A 25,364-nucleotide genomic window follows, 5' to 3' on the forward strand; every position below is an offset into this window, starting at 1 on the left:
AATGCTATTGAAGAGTGCCTCCAGATTCAGGGAAGAAGGAGGTGCTTCAATTTAAATGCTGATGCTCGTTCTAAAGAGTTTGGTTGGTTGGTCCTTGCTTTCATTGCAACAGCACAATTTAAGTAGAAGATGTTTTGATGGTTTATTAAATAAAATAGGGTGAAGAGAAGGCCTTTTTGTTTAACAGTTTTGAACTTTCCTTTTAGGTTACTGAATCCAAGACCAAGAAAATGAACCGTAAAGGAAGTACTTCTTCTACATCCTCTTCTTCTTCTAGTTCTATGATGGATCCATTGAGCAGTGTATTGGATGGTACCGATCCCTTGTCATTATTTGCAGCAGCTGCAGATCCTGTGACTACTACTGCTACCATGGTAAGACTGGAGGGGAGTTATCTCAACTAAGTAAAATAAAAAAAACAACCAAAACAAAGCTACAAAGCTAACCCTGGATAAAATATATTTTTCTCACCAACTCAGAGATGAATGCAAATAGGAAACATATGGTATTAATAGAATAATGTATTCTTTTTTATTTACCTACATTTTTCTGGCTTATGTTGACATTTATTTAAATATGGATTTTTTTTTTTTTTTGTTAATACTATACTTTTGGAAGGATCAGTTAGCCTGTGAACCATTAAGTTGACTTTTATCAGCCTTCTCTTTTTTTTCCAGACTTGTATTTAACATTTGCAATCGTACTCTCCTCATAGGATAGCACACGAAAGAAACGGGATAAAGATGACAGCTCAGCAGTAGGAAGTGACTTTGAACCATGGTCAAACAAACGTGGTGAAATCCTTGCTAGATACACAACAACAGAGAAGCTCTCTATCGTAAGTGACAGATTCTCTGGTCTTGTTTATTTGTACTAGGCCTTTAGTGGATTTTGGATGTTGCTGTTTTGTAATTATTTCGTGAGTAAATACTGGTTCAGTTTCAATGTTGTAGAAAGCTGTACCACAAGCTCTCACTTACAATGATTGTTTTGGAGCCGAGTCCAAAAGTCTGTTCATACTTAGAAGCCATCACTTTATCTTTTTGTAACAGTGCAAATAACTTCTGGTCTTATGTCTACTTCTAAACAATTCGAGGCTTAATTAGCAGTGTAATTACCCTGTGCATTCTTGGAATGCTAGAGAGTACGTGTTTTCTAAAAGTCTGCTTTTTCTGTTTCTTCGCAGAATCTGTACATGGGATCTGAAAAAGGTAAGCAGTTTCTGTAGCAGTAACGGATTTTGCTTGAGGCAGGGTGCAGTCTCAGGTTTGTGGTCAAGAATAGTTGAAATGTGTTTTCCTGTCCTCTCCCATTCTGACATATGGTTGCATCTATGTTTTTTTTGTGAATAGGACTTCTGCTGGACTTTTGCTTAAAATAATTATTGAAAACAAGCCAGTCAACAGCCTTGTCTTGTATTCCTGTAGGCTAATGAATTTGCGATTGTGTGTTGTGGAAGGAAATGGAATTCACTGCCTTCCGCTGTAGCTTAAAACTTTCTGCCATTTAAAGTGAGCAATGATGTTTTGAGGATCATGTTCATCAACTCTTCTGCTTGCTGGAAGGGAAAGCAAACAAGTCCCTTGGGAACTTGTTCAGTTATTCTCTTTATATGAAAGTGAAATTTCAGCTGTATGCTGAGTGTTCAAAAAGAACCAAATGTTAAATATTTTATCATGTTTTCTAGTGAAGCAAATCTGGGCTAAGTAGTCGTAGCAGATTGCATAGGAAATCAGAATTTTTATATATGAGTAAACATACAGCATTTCACTTCTGAAAAAAAATGAAATACTTTTTTGGAATGAGGATGGTCAAACACTGAAACAGGATATCTGGGGAGAGTGTGACATCTCCATCCTTACATATCATTAAATTGACTGGATATAACTCTGTGCAACCTCTTAAAACTTAAAGCAGGTTCAATTTTGAAGGAGGAGAGTTGGACTCCGACCTCTAGGGCTTTTCTAACCTAAGTTATCCTGTGGTTCTACCCGGTTGTTCTTTCCTTAGTAGCAAAACTTGCAAGAAAATCCATATATATTCACTTTTGCTTATTTGTCATTCCCAACTCAAAGTGAATGAATGGTAGGTACGTTTAAATGTGTGTTTTCAGGAATAGCCACCAAATGAATCAAACAACTTGCCTTCTGAGATGGAAACTGACTAGTTGTTTGAGTCTGTCAAGCTCCTTCAGGTTTGTTTCCCTCTAGAAGTCCAAGTGTTTAAATGTTGAAGAAACTCAAACCTATAATTCTTTACAGGAAAAGCTACAACTGCTGGCTCAGCAGTTTCTGAAAAAGTGAGGACAAGGTTAGAAGAACTGGATGATCTGGAAGAGGTGAGAAAATTTTTTACATCACCATTTAAAAAGTGAAATAAATTTGTGAAATAAAAATTTTTTATGAAACATTTTAAAAAAGGTCCTGATTCTGCATGTGCTTATGCAGGATTTAGGTAAATATATACTTTCAGTGGGATTTGTCTAGTAATTTCAATACTTATTGTTACAGAATTGAGGCAGAATCATATTTTTGTATCACTAGAAATTGTGATTTAAAAATTGACCTGATCTACAGATGTTGATTTACCTTGGTACTGTGTATGGTCTGCAGCTGCTATAAAACTGCGTGGAGCCTAATAGTCTTAATGTCTGATAATTTTGTTTGCCCCTGTTGCAGAAGCTGCATACTGTCTACCTGAGCTTAATTAAAGTTACCTTTACATGCTCGATATAAATACTGAGTACTCAAGTTATTCTCAAACTGCCATATTTTACTGTGCAAAGATGAGATGTTCCATAACTTTTCTAAAACCTGAATCTGTGGGGTACTTCTAGAATTGGTTTGGGTAATGTTGCTTTGAAGCCTCTGCCTCTTAACTGACTTCAGGTTGCCTAAGGCAGCACAGTTCTAATAGTTGCATATCACAAATAAAGGATTGTATTCTTTTAGTAGAAAAATAAAGTACCCTTTATCATAAGGAAATATGTACGGTTTTGTGAAACTGTAGTTGCATTTACATTTTATCTCTTCTTCTGTCATTGTTTTTACTGACGATTGTTTCTAGACGCTTAGATGTTATGAAATCTGTTCTGTAAACTCATCAAAACTAATCCTGAAGGTAGTTTTTAATGTAACTTATACTTCTATTGAAGACTGTTCCAGAACCAACTTCTGATTTTTCTAAATGCGTTTTTGGTCGCTTTGTTCCTGTGTCAGTTTGGTTCTAAAGCTTAAACAATTTTTTTCTGCTTCCAGTGTTTCACTAGTTTATTGTGGATATGTGATGTTTTTATAAGGTCTCTAAGATCTTTGGGAAGACATCACAAGCATACTCTGGTACTGAGCATGAAATGCAAATGGTTTTATCTTCTTACTGAGGGTGAACACAGCCAGATTTTTCTTGCTGTAAAGAAATTTCCTGGGATATTGCGGCAAAAGGTTTCATTTCTCTCTGATGCCACTTCTACATAGGTGCTAGTATGCTTGTGTATAGTGCTAGTTCACTAATTATACCGTGAGTAGAATACCACTGAAATAGTCCGGCATTTCTGACCTCGCAGACAACTTTCTTTGGGTACCAGCATGTGTGTCTCTTGAAAACCAAGGCAGTTGTGATGCACTCCTGTGCCAAACACCTGCAATATCAATGCTGCAAAGGTAAGAAGGGAAAATCAGGGAATTCTGTAGTAAGTTTTGTGGGTTCACCCCCCTGCTGAGTTGACTCTTTAATAACAGCAGTCTCCTTCCGTCCTTCCCTCTCTTATTAAGTAGGCTTGTGTTTTCTTGCCAGGGATCACAGAAAGAGCTGTTGAATTTGACTCAGCAAGATTACATGAACCGAATTGAAGAATTGAACCAGTCTTTAAAGGATGCTTGGTCCTCTGATCAGAAAGTAAAAGCTCTGAAAATAGTCATCCAGGTCAGTTTTATATTTTTGTTCTGTACAGAACTGGTGACTTTGGTGGTGTGGCTTGTCCGATTTCTTTCTTGGGGAAAGAAGGGTTTCTGTTATTTTTCTGTTATTCTGTTCTTCACGGAAATCCATTTCTTTGAGTTTTATGGCTTCTGACCACAGTTGGATTTGCAATTTCATTGTTACGTATGGATTTTGAGTAGGGTACGTGGGATCGTGGGATGAAATTCTCATTAAAGACAGTGGCCAAATGACAGATGTGGAAAATTTTACCTGTTTAAGGATAATTAGAATAAATAACATGTAGTGATAGAAACTCCTTCTAAATAAAGAAGGGTCTAGAAGGGGAAGAGGAGAGGAAAGGAAATTACATGTCCCTTGCTCCCCACCCTAGATAATTCCAGAATGGCTTTTTGAATGTCTGTGTTTTCCCCATCCAAACTTACTAAGGCAATTGAATAATCTGATTTAGGACTGTACCAAGTTACAGAAAACAGCTCCAGATTTTTTAAGTGTATGTATATTTTTGGGGTGTTTTGATGTGTGGGTTTTTTTGTTTGTTTGTTTGTTTGGTTGGTTGGTTTTTTTAAACCTGTCCACAGTATTCCTCTGACTAATTTGGGGTGATGGGCTTTGAGAGGGGCAGGGGGAAATGGGACAATTAAATGCTCTTTTGTTTGGCTTGGTCTTTAAAAAAGGCCACAGGCAAAGTGCATCAGGGGACAGAGGAGATAATGACATCCTTAAAAGCTGTAAAACTGATGTAATGCTAATAGTCATCAAGTGGGGTTATATAAAGTCAGGATTTTTTTTTTTTTTGTCATGCTGTATAGTCTTGTGAAAACTGTTTGCTGTAATTTCAGCTTAAATTGTGGTAAAGACAATAAAGGCAATGAAACGTAAGTGAACTGAGGTAAAAAAATTGTATGTGACCTCAGATGACAAATGTTCTATTGTAATACTATGAAATCAGCACTATTAATCTTTAAAAAAAAATTCCATGTATCGCATTGTGAAGTGTGAATATTTCAGTGAAAGAGAATACAATATTACAGCTCTTTTGATGAGAAGAAAAGGGACATGAACATACTGTATTTACAGTGCATTAATATGTGTATATATATACAGTGTCTGACATGCAGTGATAATCTATGTATTTATACTTTCATACGTTCTTTCACAAATGGTTTCACAAATGATTTTGAAATAAGGTAGTTTCTAAGATGGGATTCAGTGCTTCTTTTAGGAAAGTGATTTCAAAATTGCATATGTTTATCTCAAAATGTTGTCATTGTGTTGTTCACTTTGCACTTGAACTTGATGCTGCAGGTGCTCATAATTGAAAGACTGGGTAAGAATGAAATGGGTGTTTGGGAAATTAAAGTGAATTAAAAAAAATTCATAAAGGAGACTACAAGTAACTAGTAATAATTCTATACTTATGAAGCAGGATAGGGTAGAAACCTGACTGAACTTCCATTGTTGTGATATTTCCTAGTAAATAACATAATTTTAAGAGTGTTGTATCCCCTAAGGGAACTAAGCAGTTTTCTTGACATTAATCTGTGATTATATACATAGTCTATCATTATTATCATCACATACTGATTAGTATGCAATATGAGGAGTAAGTTTGGCCTTTGTTTTGGTTGTTATTTTCAGAAGTGTATACTGGGCTTGAAAAAGAAATTTTCATTTGAATGCTAGAATTATCTTTATTTCAGAACTAACGAGGAAATTACACAAGATCTTTCATTTGGACATTGGGAATGAAGCTGTTATTCTCTGTGCACGAGTTTTACAGAGCTTGAAGTACAGGAAGAGTTCTGTTTGTTAAGGCAGGGTCTGAATTTATAGCATGTGAGTTCAAGTGCCTTTTTACAAGATACTTTACTTGTCAAGATGGAATAAGCTGAGCTGCTTAGTGTAAGCTGAAGTAAGTTGATTATGTATGTGAGCTCTAAGAAAAGTGGTAATTAAGTGTTCGTGGTATGTGTAGGTCCTAAATGCAGTAGGGAGGATTCTGCTTCGGTTGAAAGACATGAATGCTCTTGCTTGTCTTTTGGGTGCGCTCTTAAGTTCTTCCCAGATGAATAAAGCAAAAAGACTTAAGTGTGCTCCTCATTTAAGCATGTTCAAATGTTACGATTTTCTTGTTTAAGTAAAGCAGTCTTGTGGGGTATTGGTTTGCTTCCTGGAATTTTGGAATGTAATGAGAACTTGAACTTTATTTATTCGATTGAGATTGAAGAACTGTCTCCTGATGAAGGAGAGAGAAAGGACAGAGATCTCAGAAAATGCTGTACTTGTCAGTCTTAAATAGAGGCCAGAGAAGACTCGTGCTCAAAGGCCACATTTGGCTCAAGTAGGGAGGAGGTGGATTTCTCTCCCCAGCCAGTCATTTGCCTGTTTTCTTCAGTGGGAAGTTGATTTTTTGTGAATGAATTTCTGGCAAAGTTTTTAACTCGAGTTCAGTCTGCAGTTTTTGCACCATTGTGGAAAACTAAGTGTAACTTAATTGAATATTTAAAAAAGATCTTAATTTCTTAGTATGTATTTTGAATTCATATCATAAATGGACACGTTCGTACTTGGACTTAACATTCAACGATACTAGAACTAAGTTGACTAATATGTTTTCAAACGTGACTCTTCACTAGGCATCATTGTAGGCCAAATGCCTCGATCTGTTGGGTGCCTGTGGGTGGTGATTGATTACAGATTCCTCCCTGGAGCTGACTGGGGATGAGCCGGCCTGTTTCCAAAATGGTTGAACTAGTTTTGTGAGCCGCAAAGATGTGTTGAAAAGCTCATTAGCTAAACTGTTAAAATTGTTTCTTAATTTAGTCTGGATCAAATTTTGTTTGATATGGATGCTTAGAAGAGATAGTGAGAAACTGAAAAATATCCTTAAAAAAAGTTATTCTAGAAAAGAAGTGCCTTTCTATGCTTCTTCCAGGAGATGATTTGTCTTGTCTGAACAAATGCACAGATCTGCATGGTCAGCTGAAATTCTGCATTGTAGATTACCTTGTGTAAAGGAGAAACAGATCTGTGACTAGCTCTGCTGAAAATGAAGAGTAACCTGAAGAATACAGAGACTACCGTGATGTGTTATGTTAGAGGTTCTTCTGCTTTTTGGTAGATAGTTCATGTTGGTTCTTTGCATCTGGAGATATTAATCTGTCCCAGCCTGTCTGGAGTAAAAACACAAACTTGCATTGTCCTCTAAAAATGTTTCTTTGTTTTTTTTTCCCCTTCTAGTGTTCTAAGCTTCTTTCAGACACAACAGTAATCCAGTTTTATCCAAGTAAATTTGTTTTAATTACAGATATCCTTGATACTTTTGGTAAGTATCTAATGTGCCCAATTTATTACACAATTGTTAATAAGATGAAATTAATTTTTTTAAAATGTTAGAAAACATCCAAGTTATCAAAAAATGCTGAAATTACTCTCAGTTTTAACACGGAATATTTCCAACATAAACATTTGGACACCAGTGGTATAAACATGGTATAATTTTTTTCAAAAACTCTTATGAGTGAAGTCTTTAAAGTAACAATATTTCATTTTGTAGTAATGTGCTTTATGTATTAGTGAATATCTAGAACAAAACCTTCGGAAAAATCATGATCTCTGCATTTTGAAATTTAAAAGACACTGTCATTATTATAAAAATATTTTGGTTTTGGCAGCCTCTTGACTCGATATTTCATTCTATTTATATTTGAAGAAGAGAAGTCGGAAAGTTTTCTTTAGCTGAATAGGGACTGCACAGTGATCAGAATGTAGTTACTCAATTTTTTAATCTATTTTTATCATTTTTAAATGATCTTTTAACTTAAATTGTTGTCCACTTCATGTGATTCTCTTGGTTTTCTTCCATGTTATGGAAAAGATTTACAACAGCATTCAAAGTTGAAGGGTATTTTGATGTTTAGCAGGATATGTGATGACATAGGTCCAATTGTTCTTTCAGGTCTTGCTTCCTCTTTGTGCTCTTTCCTACTTACTGAAAGTTGCTGAAGATAACATAATATCCAAACTCAGCAGAGCCAGGACACCAGCTGTCCTTTCCTGGCCTGGGAGAAATCTGACCTGTGTGCTACCTCTGCACTGAAGGGAGCCAGATAAATTTTTTATAGTGTGCGAAGTGCTAATTTCAGCCTCACTAGAGGGCAGCATAATGTTCATGTTCTGGGACGTTCTCTCCAGCTGATTTCAACCTATGTTAGAGAGGGAACCTTTGTATCAACATGCTGTGTTTTACAGTTCGTTATGAATGTGTTGTGTTTTGTTGTTGTTTTTTTTTAACAGGGAAACTAGTGTACGAAAGAATTCTATCAATGTGCGTGGACAATCGTGTCTCTTTGCCAGGTAACTTTGTGTTTGTTTCTAGTGTGCTCCTGGGAAAAATCATATCTGAACTAATTTGAGAAAGGTTAAATAGGACCTGTGCTACTTTATTTCCCACGAAAAAAGTTCTGATTTGAATCTAGTAATTTTTAGTTTTTAACAGAGTTAAAATCCATTGGTTACGGCTTTCGCCATTCACAGTATTTATGCAAGTTCACATTTTAACTGTGAAGAATATACAAACAAAGCTCAGTGTTTGGTAAATAGATGTTTTTGTTGCTACGTTGGAAACTGTTGATAGTTTTGCTTTAATTAGGGAAGAATTTTGGAAGAAGCAGCAGGCTGTCAATAAGATCTTTCTAACTTGGGCACTTCATTTTTTCAATTGAAGTTCTAACACTGTAACAAGTTTAATTTGACATTTACGGTACAAATGTATATGGAAGTACTTCTTTAGGAAGGCACCGAAACAGTCCATTGAAATACAGGCTTTTCTTTGCAATTTGGAGTGTATTAAGCGCACGTCCTTGAAATATGAGACATTCTTACTCTGCAGTTGGCAATGCAACAGTACCATTAGGTTACAGTTGAATCCATAGGATTTGAGCCAGAAGCCCGAAACCAGCAAATATTTAAATTTGAAATAAGCTTACAGAAAATACTTAAATTTGGGTTTTGCAGCTCTGATAAACTGTTCTTGTAAACGTTAATGAAGGCAGACAGTTCCTGTAGCGTGTCACGATTGCTGGTCACAGTTACCCCGGTTCTGGAGAGCTGAGCTCATGCACTGGGGGCATTGCTGGTGGGAACTTCCCAATCAGCTGTAAAAGTGGGAGGGAGAAGGAAAATCTGTGCTGTGCTTGCTGTCTGTGGCAGTGTGAACCCCCGGGGATTTCGGGCCCAACCTCCATGCTCATCCCACAGGAACTAAGCGAAACAAAGTTGGATGAGAACTGTGGCCCTCAGTGAGAAAGAACATCTTCCTGTGCTCAGTCAGCATCTAGTGTGTGGCTTCTTTATTCTTGGAAGTGGGAAACCTTCTTGTGGAACAGGAGCTTTTCGCCTTCTAGGGGAGGGATGGGAGAGCACTGGTATTGTAAAACTGTTTCACAAGGAGTTTATAAGCAGACATTCACAGCAGAAGCTTCTCGTGTGCCTTTATGGCTGAGAGAAGGACCCATCCCTTCCCAACCATCTTGCCTCAGACCTGGGTAGATCCCAAGAAGCCTGGTTTTGCCTTCTGTTCTAGGCAGTATAGAGAAAGAGGGGCAGTTAGCCATGCAACTGCAAGCCTGCCTGACCGGAGCACTGTCACCATAACCCATCTGTTCCACCCCGGGGTGGCGGCTTTTTCCTGCTGGCAGCTGACACAAATAATCGCAGAGCTCATGAGGAGAGAACTGCGCTGCAGTGTTAGATGTTTAGTGTATAAAACCAAATGTTCTGTCAGTGTTTAATATTCCTCACTGCTTGCAATATAGTTTTAAGTAATATTTAAAAAAAATTGTATTAGCCTTTTAACGTAAAGAATTTGAGTGCTTAAATCCCTTACAGGTATCCATTTTTTATAGATTTATATACATGTATTTGTTATGGATTCCCTATATTTTTTTTTTTTTTTTTTTACAATTTCTGCTTTTGGGGGTAGGTGGAAGTTAGATTTCCAAGTAGCAGATCTGAGATTAGGTTTGAGTGCTTGGCTTTAGCTTCTGAAATGTTACTTAATCCAAGACGGAAGCTCTGGTTTCCTCTTCTCGCTCTCTGTGTATTCAGCTCCTACTGCTGCAAGAGAGAGCTGAGAATCAAACATAATGCCTGTTTATTATGCTGCGCCTAATTACTTGTTGAAAGGAAAGAGAATGCAATTTTAAACTTAGAATTAAAAGTAACTTGTTTCCAGAAAGAATGTAACTATTTCTGGGTTGGTTTTTTTTTTTTTTTTTTCCCCCAGATAATTTTTCTCCAGAGAGTGTTAACGATACGGCTAAAGAAACTTGCTTAAACTGGTTTTTCAAGATTGCCTCAATCAGAGAACTCATTCCCAGATTGTATCCTTGTCAACTGAGACTCTCGGAGCGTGTCTGCAAGTTTTTTACAGACTTTTCCAAAACTGAACATATTCGTTGCAATAAAACCCACAGCAATCTGATGTTTATACTGAGTTTGTTTTGTTTGTTTCAGGCTGTATGTTGTAAATTTAATTTTGAGCAGTGTGTCATAGTAAACCGAATGCTGAATTACTGGCTACGAGCAGCATGGGAGTGATGAAGTAGTTAATGTGTGAGAACTTGGGAAACAGTAATAATCTTGTCGTTAAATAGTAAAAATCAACAAAGTGTAGTGAGATTAATTACGGAATGCCTCGAAAAAGTTTGTTCAATATGTATGTGGTGTATAAGTTTGGTTTTGTGTTTTTTAAATGCCATGCATTTTAATTTTGTTCCTTAACTTGGTTTCATTTTAGTTACGTGGAAGCAGCAATACTGAAGTGCAATAAGTTCCTATCTAAAACGTAAGAGTAAATGTTAAGTGTGGGAAAGAAGTGAGTGGGCAGGCTTATAAACTAATTTAAGGAGTTAAGCATGCAAGTTCCATGATTAATGGTGGATAGGGTCTTAATAGGTCTGAGGAAAAGCAGTACTAAGGAATTTTCGAGTTTTGGTGGGAATGCCATGGAATAAATTCAAGGTGAATTGTGGTACAGTTTGAAATACAATAGTGCTTGCAGTTTTGGAATATACATATAATTGTGACATCAGGAGTTTGCAAATTAAAGGCCGGTGGCTTCAGATGGTGGAGGGGGAAGCAGAATTGTTGAGACGAGGAGTATGGCAAAAAGACAGGATAGAAAACTGAAAGGAAAATACTGATGTGTTGTATTGCTAGACAGAGAGTTGCAGAAACAGTTTAGGAGCAATGAACCATTCTCTATTGACAATTTTGGTATAAGCTTTATATGTTGCCAAACAATGTCAGTTGCTGAGCTGAAAATGTTCCTTCACATGTAATCGTCCTTTTTTCAGTTGTATTTTGAAGTGAATGTTGTAAGCCAAATTGCTACTATAGTGACAACTTCATTATCCTTAAAAAGCAGTTCTTTTACTGGAATTGATGGGCCTCAACTCTAGGCACTAGTACAACTCTGTCAAAAAGGACCTGTGGGAAAATGAGACATACAAGGAGTTCTGCCAGTTCTGCTTTAAGTGGATGCTTTCTGCACACTGAATTACAGCCCTTCTAGAGCTCTGCTGTTCCTCCAAACTAGAGGAGGAGTTTTTCAGTTGTGCTTGTCTTTTACAAGCCAAGCATCCAACCTGGCTGTCTGCACTACTCCTAATGACAAATACTGCAATTTGATTATAGGATATGTGTTACTATACACACAGAATTTTGCTTCTGAAATAACATTTTGTTCATCTTTGGTAGGTGTTTCTATAACTCACACTTAGTTGTCAATCTACAAGGCAGCTACTGAAGTTGGTGATAGAATTCTGTTATCGGTTGTTAAGTCTCATTTTCATTTCTGAAAAATTTTAACAGGGGAATTTCGGAATGTCTCCCACGGTTAACATCTATGATTAGAGGAATTGGAGATCCACTGGTTGCAGTCTATGCAAGAGCGTACCTTTGCAGGGTAGGCTATTATTTAACACTTCAAATCTCTATCAAGGATTTACTGCAGCTAGCTCCACCACTAAATTAAAATTTCTTTTAACTACTGTTTTTATCTGAAGTAGTCAGCAGCCTCTCTTTCTTCTAACAAACAAAAAAGCAAAAATTCTCTTTTGTTTTAATAATGGGGAATCTTTCTTTAAGTGTTTTATAATCAGTAAAATAATTCTGTGTGCTGCTTATGCCAGTTTTTCATCTTCACGTAGGGTAAAATGTTAGGGAGCTAAGTGGAAGGAGAGTTTGAACTTTGAGACTACGTGCTGTTGTCTGATTACTAGGTGCTACTTTTCATAGTTAATATATGCACTGCCCCTAAGTTTATCTCCCTCCTCCTACTGTTGGAGTATATTGTGGCAGGCAGAGGCTCCTTGGCAGGGCAGACACTTTATCAAGTGTTCAGACAGTGGATTTTTGTCTGACTGCGCAGTGTGGCTGTGTTCTTATCCACAGCTACTCCTGCAGTTACCTTAACAGCTCAGCCAAGATAAACTTACACAAGAAGAGACCCTAAAATGATTCAAAAAGTCATCAATAGTGGAAAAATATTTGTGAAATACATTTTTGAAGTAGAGGCAAAGATCTCTACTATAATTGGAAAATGGTAGGATTGCTAATTAGCAACACTTGCATGAAATCAGCTGCCATTATGAAATGCAACGAGTTTGTTCAGTTTTCATACATCTGTTGTTTGAATAAACTGTCCAGTGGTATACTGTTCAGGCATGTGCATATGAGCTCCTGTGTCTGCAAGTAATCGCTGACCTCTGGTTTACTCTGATAAATGAGATGCTTGATTTATTTCAGTCTTGAAATACAATAATGCTGTCATTTTCATCATGGCCTAATCAGTCCTGCTACATAGCGCAAGGTTTCTGAAAGTTTTTTACGACACAGTTTGTACGCACAGTCCACCTTTTACTGCTCCTGATACAGCTAAAGGAGATGCATAATGGTAGCGCAGTTAGGCCTAATAATCTAGTAATAGTAATTGCACTTATGTAGTAAGGAAGAGCTTAGCATGCTCCTTTTTGTCCACAAAGATGATCATATGAAATAGTGAAAATTTTCATGGAATAAATACTAGCTGCTAAAATCCCGACTTCTGTTTAAAATAAGAAAACTTATTGGAAGGCATTTAATCTTCTGTATTCCAGCTACTGAAACAATATTAATACTTTTACAATGAAGATAATGAAAATAGATTTTTAAAAAATAAAAATTCTTGAATAGAAAACCTGTAGTATCGATATAAATGATGTCTAAAGCCACAGCATATAAAATGTGGGAATAAACTGTCACTTGCATGTAACCAAAGAAGCAGATCTTTACACAGCAAGGTGATGCATTGCTCATTAGCCCCATCGTTTGAAAGGAAATGATATATAAAGAAAAGTGATAGATGACTGGCTTCGGTCTGTGCGAGGTACCTCTGCTTTGTGATGAAGTCAACTAGAATTGCATATGCTCAGGGATCCCAAGAACTCCCAAAAATGGAGAACCTTAAGCTGTTGAGCTGGATTTGTTTGTATGTGACTTAAGCCCGGTCTGTTACTAACTTCTCATTCACTTCTGCATCTTTCTCTTTTCTGTAGTAATATGTCACATTTTTAGGTTTTTATATTTTTAATCTGTGTTATTGAAAACAGTCCTGTATTGATTAGTTTCCTTTGCCGTTCCAGCTTTGCTCCCTAGGCCTTGTGTTTGTGCATCACCTTGTATTATTTATCAATATTTTATCTCTATCTATCTATATATTAAAATTTTCCTTTGGGATCGTCGCTTCATTCCATCTGTGGAATAAATACACATGATTTTAAGCAATTTCTGAACTTTGACTGACTTTTAAAATGTTCTTCGCTTGTATCCTGACTGTGTACAACGAATATAGGCTGTTGCACTGCAAGCACTGGGATAAACATTGATTTCCTCACTGTTTACAGATACTTGGAGCTGGTGTTAGGAGAACCATGTTTAAACGCAGTTATAACTGCCTCAGGGTAGTTGTTAGTCGATGTGACTATATAACAAGGAAATAATCAGTCGAAAGCATGTGATTCAATACTGTTGTTTGATTGATGTGTGTGACTAGGTGTACTTCTCTGGAAAATGCATTTTTGTCTTATGCTTGAAGGAGAATTGTAGGTGATAGATGCAGATAAAATCTATGTCTTTCTTTTAATGCAGGTTGGTATGGAAGTGGCACCACAACTCAAAGAAAGCCTTAACAAAAATTTCTTTGACTTTCTTCTGACATTTAAACAAGTAAGGAAATAGAGGTTTTATTCACAAAGTCACATAAATACACTCCTTAACCAAATTACTGCATACTTTTAAAAAATCTTTTGAAGTTCTTAAATCTAGATTTAGGGATGTTCCTGTACCCAGATACAGTATGGGAAATTTTACGTATATTCTGATAAGTTGAAACTGCTCTATTCTGCGTGTTTCCATACTTTAATAAGATATGCTATGAGCATGATAGTTTTTCCCCAGCATGCAAGGAATGCTTCAGAATATCTGTGTATCTTTGTGATCTTTTCTGTTGTCGTTTCTATTCATACACAACTTTGTCCAGTTTATCACAGCTCCTGTTAAATACCTTTTCACAGCAACATGTTTTTGTCTTTTATTTCAACAGATTCATGGGGATACGGTTCAGAATCAGTTGGTAGTACAGTGTGTGGAGATTCCTTTGTATTTGACTCTCTATTCTCCTGCTATAGACTGGATTTTACAGTGTATTGCGTACCGTGCTCCTGAGGTAAATAAGCGTGGTAATGCTTGATACTAAAGGAAGTGTTGGGGTGAAGAGTTAATTTTGCCTATTAAACCCCCCTCCCGAGTCAGTACTCTCATGAGTGTGAAAGCGAGTATAAAGAGCCTAGATGCGACTACTTGTTTCTTTCTCCTTTACAGAAAGAACATTCATTTCCACAAAGCTCAAATTAGACCACTTTAAATTCATAGGCAGTATTCCTGTTTGTTTCTTGTTGTCCTTTAGCTAGTTTAATCTTTATTTCCTGAATTCATTAGTTTCTTCTGTCATACAGATAGAAAAATGATTTGAGTAAACTGTAGCTTTGTAATTGCTTAACATAGTCAACAGGCTGTTTTAATCTCAGTCAGTCTGTTTTGCTTTCTGCAGCAAAGAGTTGATAATCTTCACCTCTGCTGCCGGAGGTAATTGACCTTGGTGGCAAATAGTAATTATTTTGAGAAACGGCATGGCTGAAGGATTGCAAATTTGACTTTCATAGAATGATGTTTTTGATTAAAATGTCACTGTACCTATTCCAGTACATGTCTTTTATGTTGTACTACCCATTGTTTTCTTGTGTTGTAAATACAGGATAAGGCAGGATTATTGGAATGTATTGGGTAGCTAATTAAAACAGCTTTTAATAGACTTCACTACAGTAATTAAAGCTGAATTTATTTGCAGAGTCTCTACTCTCTAATTTTTGTAAGTGATTCTTCCAGGTTCTGCTTACTGAGATGATGGAGAGATGCAAAAAATTGGGGAACAAGTAAGTATTGCACAATGTAGAAGACGCAAGTCTGTAATGAGTACCCATGAGTCCCTGTAATAACATTATCTCTCTCCCTTTTGAAAACACTTTTGGATGCATAATATAGCTTTTGTTCTCCCAGTAGCTTACTAAATCACGATTATGAACATTTATTTTCCAGAGATGAATTCTAAAATATGGTAGATTACTTGTAGAGCAAAAGTTAAATTAATTAACTTGGTTGCTGCATTTTGGCTCCTAAGTCAAAGTTTAGGAAACGTAATGTGTTCTCCATCAGCCACGTCTCTGATCCCTCGTTATGCTTCATTTTTCTCTGTTTTCCTCCCCTTCCTTCCCCCTAGCCTCCACTGGTTACACTCAGCCCATATGTGCCTTTTGCAAGGGAAGTTGTAAAGCAGCTGACACCTTTGGAAGATGGTAATATTTAGGCAACTGCTTTTTTCAATATTAAAATGAGTATCCCAAATGTCTCCTAGAAGTCTGTGTGCAGGTTAATAGCCTTCAGTGAGTAGTTCAGGAAGATGGTCTGAAAGTTTTGGATGTACTTTCTGAGCTGTGTGAATGCAATTTGGCCTGCTGATGAGCTAATTTCAGTTCATTTTATTGGGTGGGTAGGGTGAATTCTGCAAAAGTTTTCAGCTGCCCTTTTTTTTCTGATGTGCTTTTGCACAGTCCAATACTGCAGTGGCTGAGGAGCTAAAATAATGCTAATCCCTTAGATGAGGAATGCCAGCATTAGCATTATGTGACTGAGCTAAGGAGTGTGGGGAAAGTGCGATTTTAAAAAATATGATGTGAAGATACTACTACGTCAGAGGGTATAATATGGGTAAAAATAATCCATGTACTCTGCTCTATTAATTATTTTGTATAGGTGTTGTTTTGTGGAACTTATTTTTAAATCACCTTTTAGCATTTCTTATTGTAAAGATGGGCTAGGTGCCTCCTCTTTGTGCCTTTTTGCTCTTTGAAGGAAGGACAAAATGAGTATAATGAGAGGGGGGGTTAAAGAAATGGTTTGGGCACGTGTCTTTTATTGGGAAGTTGAGTAATCCAGTTTAGATGATGTATAAAGCACAGTAGTTTTCATTTAAAGTGGAGTTCTGTGCTTTTACATATTCTCATGACTGTCAAAATATTACAAAGTAAGAGGCATCAGTATATAAATCTTTAAATAATCTCAGTGTGTTCCATGAACTATGTTGCAACCATCTAAGCGAAAAGTGACAGCCTGTTCTCTGTATTGCAAAGCATGTATCTAGTGAACTGGTAGTACTTGCCTAATGATAAAATGCAAATTCCAGTCAAATTGTGATGGGACCACTAACGATCAGTCAGAAACACAGAGGATGCTGGGCTATTTTAAGCACTCCATAGAATTTCCCTCAAGGTTAACTGCCCCATTTTCAGACTGTCTGTCTTGGACTAGTGAAGGCCACAGTGGCACATGAAACAGCTTCTCTGCTAACTCATGGCTGTGTTTGCCCAAAGGAATTGCCTTTTGAATGTTACTAGATTTTGTTTCTTAGGTTTGCATAATAGTATCAGTAAACTGGGTTTTACATTAACGCAATGAGTTCACTTTTCCATCAGTAACTTTGGCTTGATAGTAATACAAATAACGGTCTAAATGATTAATCATAAATGTCTAAATATTTCAGTGCCAGTTATTGTATAATAATGACTGCTTGGATTTATTTTAATCCTAACAACGCAGCTGCTAGAAATGTCACTTTTATAACACATACATATTTTAATTCAGTGAGAAAAAACTTCAATAGAGATTTACCGTGTCCAAGTATACTTCTGAACTGTGCTTAAAAAGAGAGAGTAAGTTTCTAAACATGTCAGCTAGTGCTGGTTTACTTGATCTTTCTAGCAAACTTCTGGTAAAATGATGGCTTCAAAAAACCTGTGCGGAGCAAGTATTCTACAAGCTGGGTTACCTTTTCCTTAACTGATGGCTTAAGGTTTCCTTGTTTAGCTTATGCACTATTACTCCTCATCAATGCAAGCTCAATGTGTGAGGGTTTTTTTTTCTTCTTTCTCTCTTGTTAAAATTCGGAATAGGTGCTGGACAGTTGTTAGTCTAAGGAGTTCAGATTAGCGTGACTGAAGGGACAACAAAATTCTAGTTGATGTTGAGTTTTATTGATTTGTTATGTTCATTGCAGTGCTTTGCTGTTGAATTCAGTAATGTCAGCGTTCAGAGCAGAGTTTATTGCTGCAAGATCTATGGACTTCATCGGCATGATTAAAGAGTGTGATGAGTCTGGATTCCCAAAGGTAACTTTTGTATGTAATTTGTAACAATACCGTTTGATATCTGACAGAATTCTTCATACTCTTAGTTGCCTAAAAAACTTGCACAATGTTTAAATAAAAGGTGGTTTGATCCAAAAAATCTTTCCTCAGTGAACCTGCTAGAGCAGTGTTGGACACACACACATCTTCTGCTTTTAATTTAAAATTTCTCATTAACTCTCAGCATCTCCTCTTTCGCTCCTTGGGATTAAACTTGGCATTGGCTGATCCTCCTGAAAATGATCGCCTTCAAATATTAAATGAAGCCTGGAAGGTTATAACAAAGCTGAAGAACCCACAGGTGAGTTATTGTCCGTTTTGTTTCCCTACTGATTTTGTGTTTAGGGCAAAATTGTCGCCAGTTGTTCAGTAAGCATACGCTTAGCATGACATGGTTTACTTTCCTAGATACACGCAGTTGCCAAAAAATATGATACCTGGTAATATCTTTATATGATCCCTGCTTTTCTGAGCTCTACTTAGGTATGTCAGCAACTTTTGTGGTTTGTCATTAGTGCTAGATCTTTAGGTCTGCATGAATCATACCTCAGGAGTTATTCGTTCAAGTGTAATTTTTGTAAGTGTATTTCTCATAACCTCCTGTAAATATTGGTAGTCATAAGACACCTGTATTTCTAGGATTATATCAACTGTGCTGAAGTGTGGGTGGAGTACACATGCAGACATTTTACGGTAAGTGATAATTACTTTGTTTCCTTTGAAGGTTTTCTGATACAGGAGAAGTGGCTACATTAGCAGTTTTATTAAAAATGGAAAAGCTGTGACTATTCAATATAAGTGCGTAGGACTTCTGTAGTGAATGAAAAAATGTATTTCCTTTCATGACAGATGAATAGGGACAAAAGATGCAGCTCGAAGGAGTCTCCACAGCTTCCCAGCACTGCATATTTCTTATCCTTTTATTTTAATGGCAGATGGACCAGTTTAAGGGTTTACTGGAGCCATAGCTAAAGTTCCTGGCTTAACTAGAGCTCCATAGAAAGCTGATGCTTTGGCAAATGGAAATAAATTATCCAACTGGTCTTCAGTGACTTGATTTATGTGCCAATTTCATTACTGTGTTTTGTAACCTCATTTTTTGCTACACAGAAACGAGAGGTCAATACAGTTTTGGCTGATGTTATCAAACACATGACTCCTGATCGAGCATTTGAAGATGCTTACCCACAGGTAAAGAACTTATTTTGTGAAATCTGTAAAAATCTGATGTGCATTTTCTTAGATGAAATTAATTCTTAAACATTGCTGATGTCTCTTACCACAAAATAATTATTTTTAAACACTGGCTATAATTTGGAAAGCCTTTTGAACAGTGTAATGCTGTGACTTGTTCCTCCTTTTTTCAGTGCACATCAATCTTTCAGTCCAAAGAAATGCTAAACCAGAATGATTTGTGTATTTAGAATTAGCAATAGTTAGCTCCTACGTCAGCAGTGGTATTCTGCTGAAGAAAATTAGCAATCGTGGCAGGCTGTTTAAACAGAATTAAACTATAAAGTAATTCATCTCTAATTGACATTCTTAAGGCTTCAGTGAATTATCGTGTTCAGTTCTTGAGACTGGTGAGATATGGCTTAGTTAAAGAGGTTCGAGAAGAAGGTTTTTGTGGTTAGATAAAAGGTAGATTAAGTGCCTACAAAAGAAGATTTAACAACTGGTTTGGGGATTTTTGATTTTTTGTTTTAGTCTAGAGAGCTGGAGGATGTGCACACTGTAAGTCAGAAAAATATGCCTAACTATAAAAAGGAAAGAACAAATAAAGCCTGGGCAGGCTGGTCAGCCTCTGTTCATAGGAGTTCTGAAGAGCATGTTGGAAAAACATCTGTTAGGAACAGCATAGCTATATTTGATCCTGCTTTGGGGAAAGAAATTACATTGATGAATGCCTGAAGTGTCTTCCAGCCCAATTTTCTATGAATAACTAGAGAAGAATAATTTCTGGTGTGGATAGTCTTAATTTAACATGTATTACAATCACCCCCTCTCTTTTTTTTTCTTTTTTTTTTCTTTTAGCTGCAGTCAATTATTCAGAAAGTGATTACCTATATCTATGACTTCTCTCTGCTTTTTTCAGTGGTAAGTGATACTCTAATAAATTTTTAGGAATAACTATTTTGCACTGTTTTGCAAAAGAATTTACCTGACTTGGATATTTAGATTGTTTGCAAGCTCACATAGTGAGAAGACATTTTTTCAAGTAGATAAGTGCAGAAATGTTTTGAAAGCTCTCTGCTGCTTACTACTTAAATATTTGTTATTCCAGCTCCAGTTTTCTATGCTTTTTTTCCTTAGGCTGTTTGTTACTATGGCATAAGTGACAATCAATGGAAGACAAAATACCGCTTATTTGTGTGCGTGTTCATGTAATTCTATGTTATGATATATACTTAAAATGCTGTATCATAGGGCTTAAGTTTAGCATTGAAACGAAGTGAAACTGAGAGAGGTCAGAGACTGTATGTGAGGTAGAGAAAGAAGAACAAAGACAGCGGGTGTCAAAGTACTGAAACCAGTTGAAGAGTGAAATTTAAGATTGATCCTGTGGATTTGGAGTCAAGTCTTGTTCATGGATTGTTCAGATAATTCTGAAAAACTTACCCTACCTTGAGATGATATAGAAACTAAGTATTTCAGTATCGAAGCGACCTAAACTCTTGTCTTTGAAGACAATTTGAATGTCTTGGACCTTCATAAGTTGCCCTGAATACTTACAAAACAGCTGCTGGCTTGTGACCTGTTTTCATTGGTTTTAATATCCTACCTTTTATTCCCATAGATGTCTGAATTTGTCATGATCTTAAGCTGTTTCAAGCGTACGTTTGCTTTTAAAAATTTTGCAACATTTCATTCACACAGTTCTGTTTTGTGTTTTATCCTGGATCTCTGCAGTCAATAAATTGACACACCTTTCATCCATCAGTGCTTTTCCAGTTGTTCCACTCTTTCATTCTTCAAGATGACTCACTGTCTTCAAAAAAGATTAAAATAATTTTAACTGAAACAGCTATGATTATAAAACATTCAAAATATTTATTGTTTTACTGCGTTGTTTGTAACATACCTAATTTTACTTTTTTATGCATTTCTAACTTCAGGAGAAATTCTTGCCATTTCTGGATATGTTCCAGAAAGAAAATGTGAGAGTGGAGGTTTGCAAGTGCATCATGGAATCTTTTATTAAGTAAGTGGAGAATATTCAGATTAAATGCACCCTGGAGGTTCTGGGGAATGTATTGAAAGATTGCTGGGGAAGATGAGTCAGTATACAGGCCACTTAGCTTGTGAAGGTGTTTCAGGCTATGGGAAAAAAAAATGAAAATTTGTCAATTCTGTTAATCTATCGATTGACTGCTTAACTGTTCACAAAGAAAGCTTAAATTGAAGTAATCATATTGATGCTGACTTCTTGTGGATTATCAGAATAGTATTCTCTGAGCTTTTTTAATTTTATGTTGCCTTAGTTGGTTTATGAAATTTCTTTCATAAGTATTCCAGCTGATGTGACAGCACAGAACTGTTACCTTGGTATAATGCAGGAAGAGAGACAGTGTCTTGTTACAAGCTCCATTATGTAGAAAAATGGATATTTCCCCAGTTGAAAATGAACTTAGAAGATGAGGCTTCATTTTCAAATTTTGTAAGAGTCAAACAGTCCTTTTCTTCTCAAAAAATTAACAGGTTCCTTGAAACATTTTTTTCTTTTTCACCTTCCCTTCAGGTTATTTATATACACTGCTAAGCCCGCCCAAGCCTTCTCTTCTCTAGGCTAAATAGTCCCAGCTCTCTTGGCCTTTGCTCAGTGAGAGATGGTGCAGCCCCTTAATCATCTTAGAGGTGTTCCACTGCACGTGTGCCTCTGTACATAAACGTGACATTTATCCTTCCTGTCTGTCCATCAGTAGATGAGAAACTATATTACTTCTTGTTAGTTCTAGGATTGCTTTGTTTTGACATTCTTAGGTTACCTCAATTTATCACGTGTAGCGTGTTGTATCCCTTAAGGAGTCAGATTCTGTAGCTTGGCATTAAATCTCCATGTATTAAGATAACATTTCTTGAATGGTATTTGTTGGAATTGTATGTTGATTAACCATGTGATCTTTGGAGTTCTGTTGGTTAAAAAATGAATATAAAACTTCTGTAGTGTCATACAATGCTGGTGATTGGAATTACACATTAAATCGGTGTTATTCTATTCATTGTTTTTCATTTTGACAGAGCAGAATTTTTCATTGCTTTTTCTAAAACATTTTATAGGCATCAGCAGGAATCTACAAAGGATCCTGTTATACTCAATGCTCTTCTGCATATCTGTAAGACGATGCATGATTCTGTGAAGTAAGATTAACTCTACTCATACTAATAACTATTGTTTATGCAAAGTTTGGCTGCGTGGTGTACAGTTTCCCACTTCTGAGGCTGTTTGTTTCATGTTGGATTACGGCATGAATCCAATTAGTGGTGAGGGAAGAGCTGTGCAGTGAAGTGGCAGCACATACCATTTACTCTTTAATTACTGCTTTATTTTGAATACTGAAACAGAATTTTAAAAGGAAAGTAGCAATGGTGTTTTAGAGTTTTCTAGTGAGGCAGAGACATGAAAAATCCAATCTTTTAAAAATATTTTTGAGTGAAACCAATGTAATCTTTGAGTTATACCGAATAGTGAACTATTTTTGAGATTTAAGTGAATAAAGAGCCATTAAAGAATGGATTGCAATACTCAATTATACCTTTTTTGGGCCACTTTTTTCAGCTATTACAAGAAGGACATTTAGGAGATCTCTAGGAACTTGAGTAGGGGAAGCTAGAACAGAGGAAAAGCTCTTGAACCATCTGTGTCTTTCCCTAAATCTTCCTCTTTTCCCCTTGACTTTGAGTGCTGAGGTTGTTAGGGACCCTGTGTGCCCTGGTGCACCCTCGCTGTTTGAATAGCAGCTGCGTATAGGTCAGGACATTTTTTCTTTTCTGTGCCAAATGCCTTCTGATATGCCAGGTTCTCAGCAATCTAATGTCTATCAATATTTATTTTAAACAGATATATAAATAGGAAAAAAGGGGGTTTGTGTGCCAAACTTGGATTATGATAATTTTGTTCGATTTTTGTAGTAATTTGAAGTAGAGCGTCTTAGAATACTGGCCAGATACTTGTAAATCAAGCTTCTATCACATTCAGTTGTGCAATGTGAAAAAGAGTTGTGGTTTGTAGGTAACTTGTAAAAATCACACAGAAATCTGTGTCTAATTGAAAATAGAACCAGAATCACAGGGCTGCAAGTTTTAGATATTAACAGCAAAAATCTCCTTTTTTTTTTTTTTTTCTCCTAGTTTGGGTTGAGTAGAATTGTAAGGTCACAGTTTCGTTTGGCACTCTGAGTCCAGAGCCTCTTAGTACGGCAGATGCTATAAAGGAACTTTTAACTTTCTCTGCCTTGATATGCTGTGAATGCAAGATTTATTGCCAATAAAGAAATCAGATTTGGCATGTAATTCTATATTATACCAGCTAGAGTGCTTTATTTTGGGTTAGAGCACCTTATTTGGCTGTGTGTTACACTAAAAGCCACTTCAACCTTTAAATAGAACAGTATATTGAAGCTAAACCAGCTTATTAAAAAAAATTAAGCAGTTTATGGCAATCCGTATTTGGTACTTCCTCTGACGTTTTGCCAAAACAATTTTGATTGTTTGCCGATATCCTTAAGGTCCCTTAAACCAGCAGTTCTTTTAGCTAAGATGGTGTACATCGTTAACTTGGTTCTGTTGTGTCATCTCTTATTGGCAAATCATCATAAATTCTAACTATCATAAAGTAACTCCTGCATCTATTTTTACATCCTGGTTCAGGAAACTCCCAACCCGTTGTGTAGGGCTTGCCGAGCCCCGTAACAGCTGTTAGAGGATAAAGGCTGTTGCCTGGTAGGGGTCTGATTCAGAATTGAACTGGAAACCTATAACTGACCCCGAGATCTCATTACAAGTCTTCTGAGCCTTTCAGAGCCCATCAGTTGACTCTTTTGATTGGCAAAGCACTAATGAGCTAATCATGCTGAGATTTTCTTTCCTCCTTTACTGAATTTGTATAATAAAACTATTGTTCTCTTCCCATCTGGTGTCTGAGCTAGGAAATTGGTAACTGATATACTAAAGGTCACAGCTGGAGCCAAGTATATGACAGTAAAAGGATTAAATTGTATTAGTTAATTGTCATTTAACTTTTTGTTCATCCATTTTCAGTGAGACAGGTTTGACTTATTGGATTTTCATGTGATGTAAATTTGTTTCAAATCAGGTTTGGACTCTTGCTATAGAATAGGTATCTGTGATAATCTTTAAAAGAAACTTTTTACATATCAGTTTACTTCAGTTCTTACTGAAACATCAAAAAGGCAGCACTGTAACAAGGTGATGTTAATTATTTTTTAAGTTATGTGGCAGGGTTAGTAAAAAACAAAACAACCCCCCAGACAAACAAAACAATAAACTGCTGTTGTTTCTAAAATAAATACATGAACGATTACATATACTATTTAAAGTGTATTTTAAAAGCTTTTCCCCTTAGATAGGATAACTTTCTTCTAAGAATAGATTCGCTAATTTCTTTAGGTTTTTATAATCAGTTCCTACTCAAGTTCTCATGTTTTAACACAAGACTGAAGCCATTTTCTTACTGCAGTAAAGAACGTTAGCTTACCTTCCTTCTCCTCATGCCAAAATCTGACTTTCTGTACAATCTAAAGACACTCTTAGCAGTTTTCATGTTTTTTTTTTAAATTTGGAATGTAGTTTGGTGCATGGTTGACTAGGTGATACTTGTATTAAAATTTGTTTTATTGCTTTCTATCTAAAATTACAAGCTTAGTGGTCTTTGTGTGCAATAAATATTGTATATGGACATAACATTTGAACCTTTACAGATAAATAAGATAAGCAATATCCTAAAATTTACTGTATAACTTTTCTCTTATAGTGCACTAACACTTGAGGATGAGAAAAGAATGTTAGCAGCTTTGATAAATGGATTCATAAAAATGGTGAGTGACAGTTGTGGGCAACTGTTGGGGTGTACCTTATAGCTCGGATTTTCATGAGAGCCCTATGAGAAACAGGTGCTGATGGAGTTGAATCAGAGACTGTGTATCTGACTTGCTTAAGACTGTTGAAAACCCCAACCGATGTATTTTAGTGAAATTAGTATGCACGTCTTGAAAGGAATATCATACAGTGTTGAAGCTGACATGGTGCAATATAAGAGTTTAAAGTGCACATGTTGTTTATTTAACCGTATTTTCTGCTTAAAATCTCTTGTAAAACACAGTAAGCGTTTAAAAGTTAAACAGCAATTTAAGTCTATCATATAGCATCAGAGAGGTCACTGATGTATCTGAATGATGTCCCACTACCCAGCTCTAAATGGAACCAATACCATCGTTAAGGAACACGAAATAAATATAACTTGTATGTTACTCTTATATCTGTGTATCTTAATTTACAAATAAGATCATCTGTATCATCAAAAATTCCAGTTGTTTTGTCTTGAAATTAATTTTTAACCCTTCCCTC

General features: G+C 36.3%; 1 protein-coding gene across 1 annotated transcript in view; it reads left to right on the plus strand.

Moving 5' to 3' along the window:
• The first annotated feature begins 227 nt into the window (after positions 1-227).
• VPS35L (VPS35 endosomal protein sorting factor like) overlaps positions 228-25,364 on the plus strand; it is a 54,392-nt gene continuing 29,255 nt past the window's right edge. The window contains exons 1-21 of the mRNA XM_082490854.1: positions 228-374; positions 716-838; positions 1,187-1,211; positions 2,262-2,338; positions 3,793-3,921; positions 7,180-7,264; positions 8,236-8,295; positions 10,226-10,322; positions 10,739-10,786; positions 11,815-11,908; positions 14,131-14,208; positions 14,585-14,707; positions 15,427-15,473; positions 17,651-17,762; positions 17,965-18,081; positions 18,420-18,473; positions 18,891-18,971; positions 19,815-19,877; positions 20,897-20,982; positions 22,059-22,139; positions 24,772-24,835. Of these exons, the coding sequence (XP_082346980.1) occupies positions 231-374; positions 716-838; positions 1,187-1,211; positions 2,262-2,338; positions 3,793-3,921; positions 7,180-7,264; positions 8,236-8,295; positions 10,226-10,322; positions 10,739-10,786; positions 11,815-11,908; positions 14,131-14,208; positions 14,585-14,707; positions 15,427-15,473; positions 17,651-17,762; positions 17,965-18,081; positions 18,420-18,473; positions 18,891-18,971; positions 19,815-19,877; positions 20,897-20,982; positions 22,059-22,139; positions 24,772-24,835 (1,788 nt within the window). The 5' untranslated portion in view covers positions 228-230. The remainder of the gene's footprint in view (positions 375-715; positions 839-1,186; positions 1,212-2,261; positions 2,339-3,792; positions 3,922-7,179; positions 7,265-8,235; positions 8,296-10,225; positions 10,323-10,738; positions 10,787-11,814; positions 11,909-14,130; positions 14,209-14,584; positions 14,708-15,426; positions 15,474-17,650; positions 17,763-17,964; positions 18,082-18,419; positions 18,474-18,890; positions 18,972-19,814; positions 19,878-20,896; positions 20,983-22,058; positions 22,140-24,771; positions 24,836-25,364) is intronic.

Source organism: Vanellus vanellus, assembly GCF_965231255.1.
Source record: "Vanellus vanellus genome assembly, chromosome: 14".
Lineage (NCBI taxonomy): Eukaryota > Metazoa > Chordata > Aves > Charadriiformes > Charadriidae > Vanellus > Vanellus vanellus.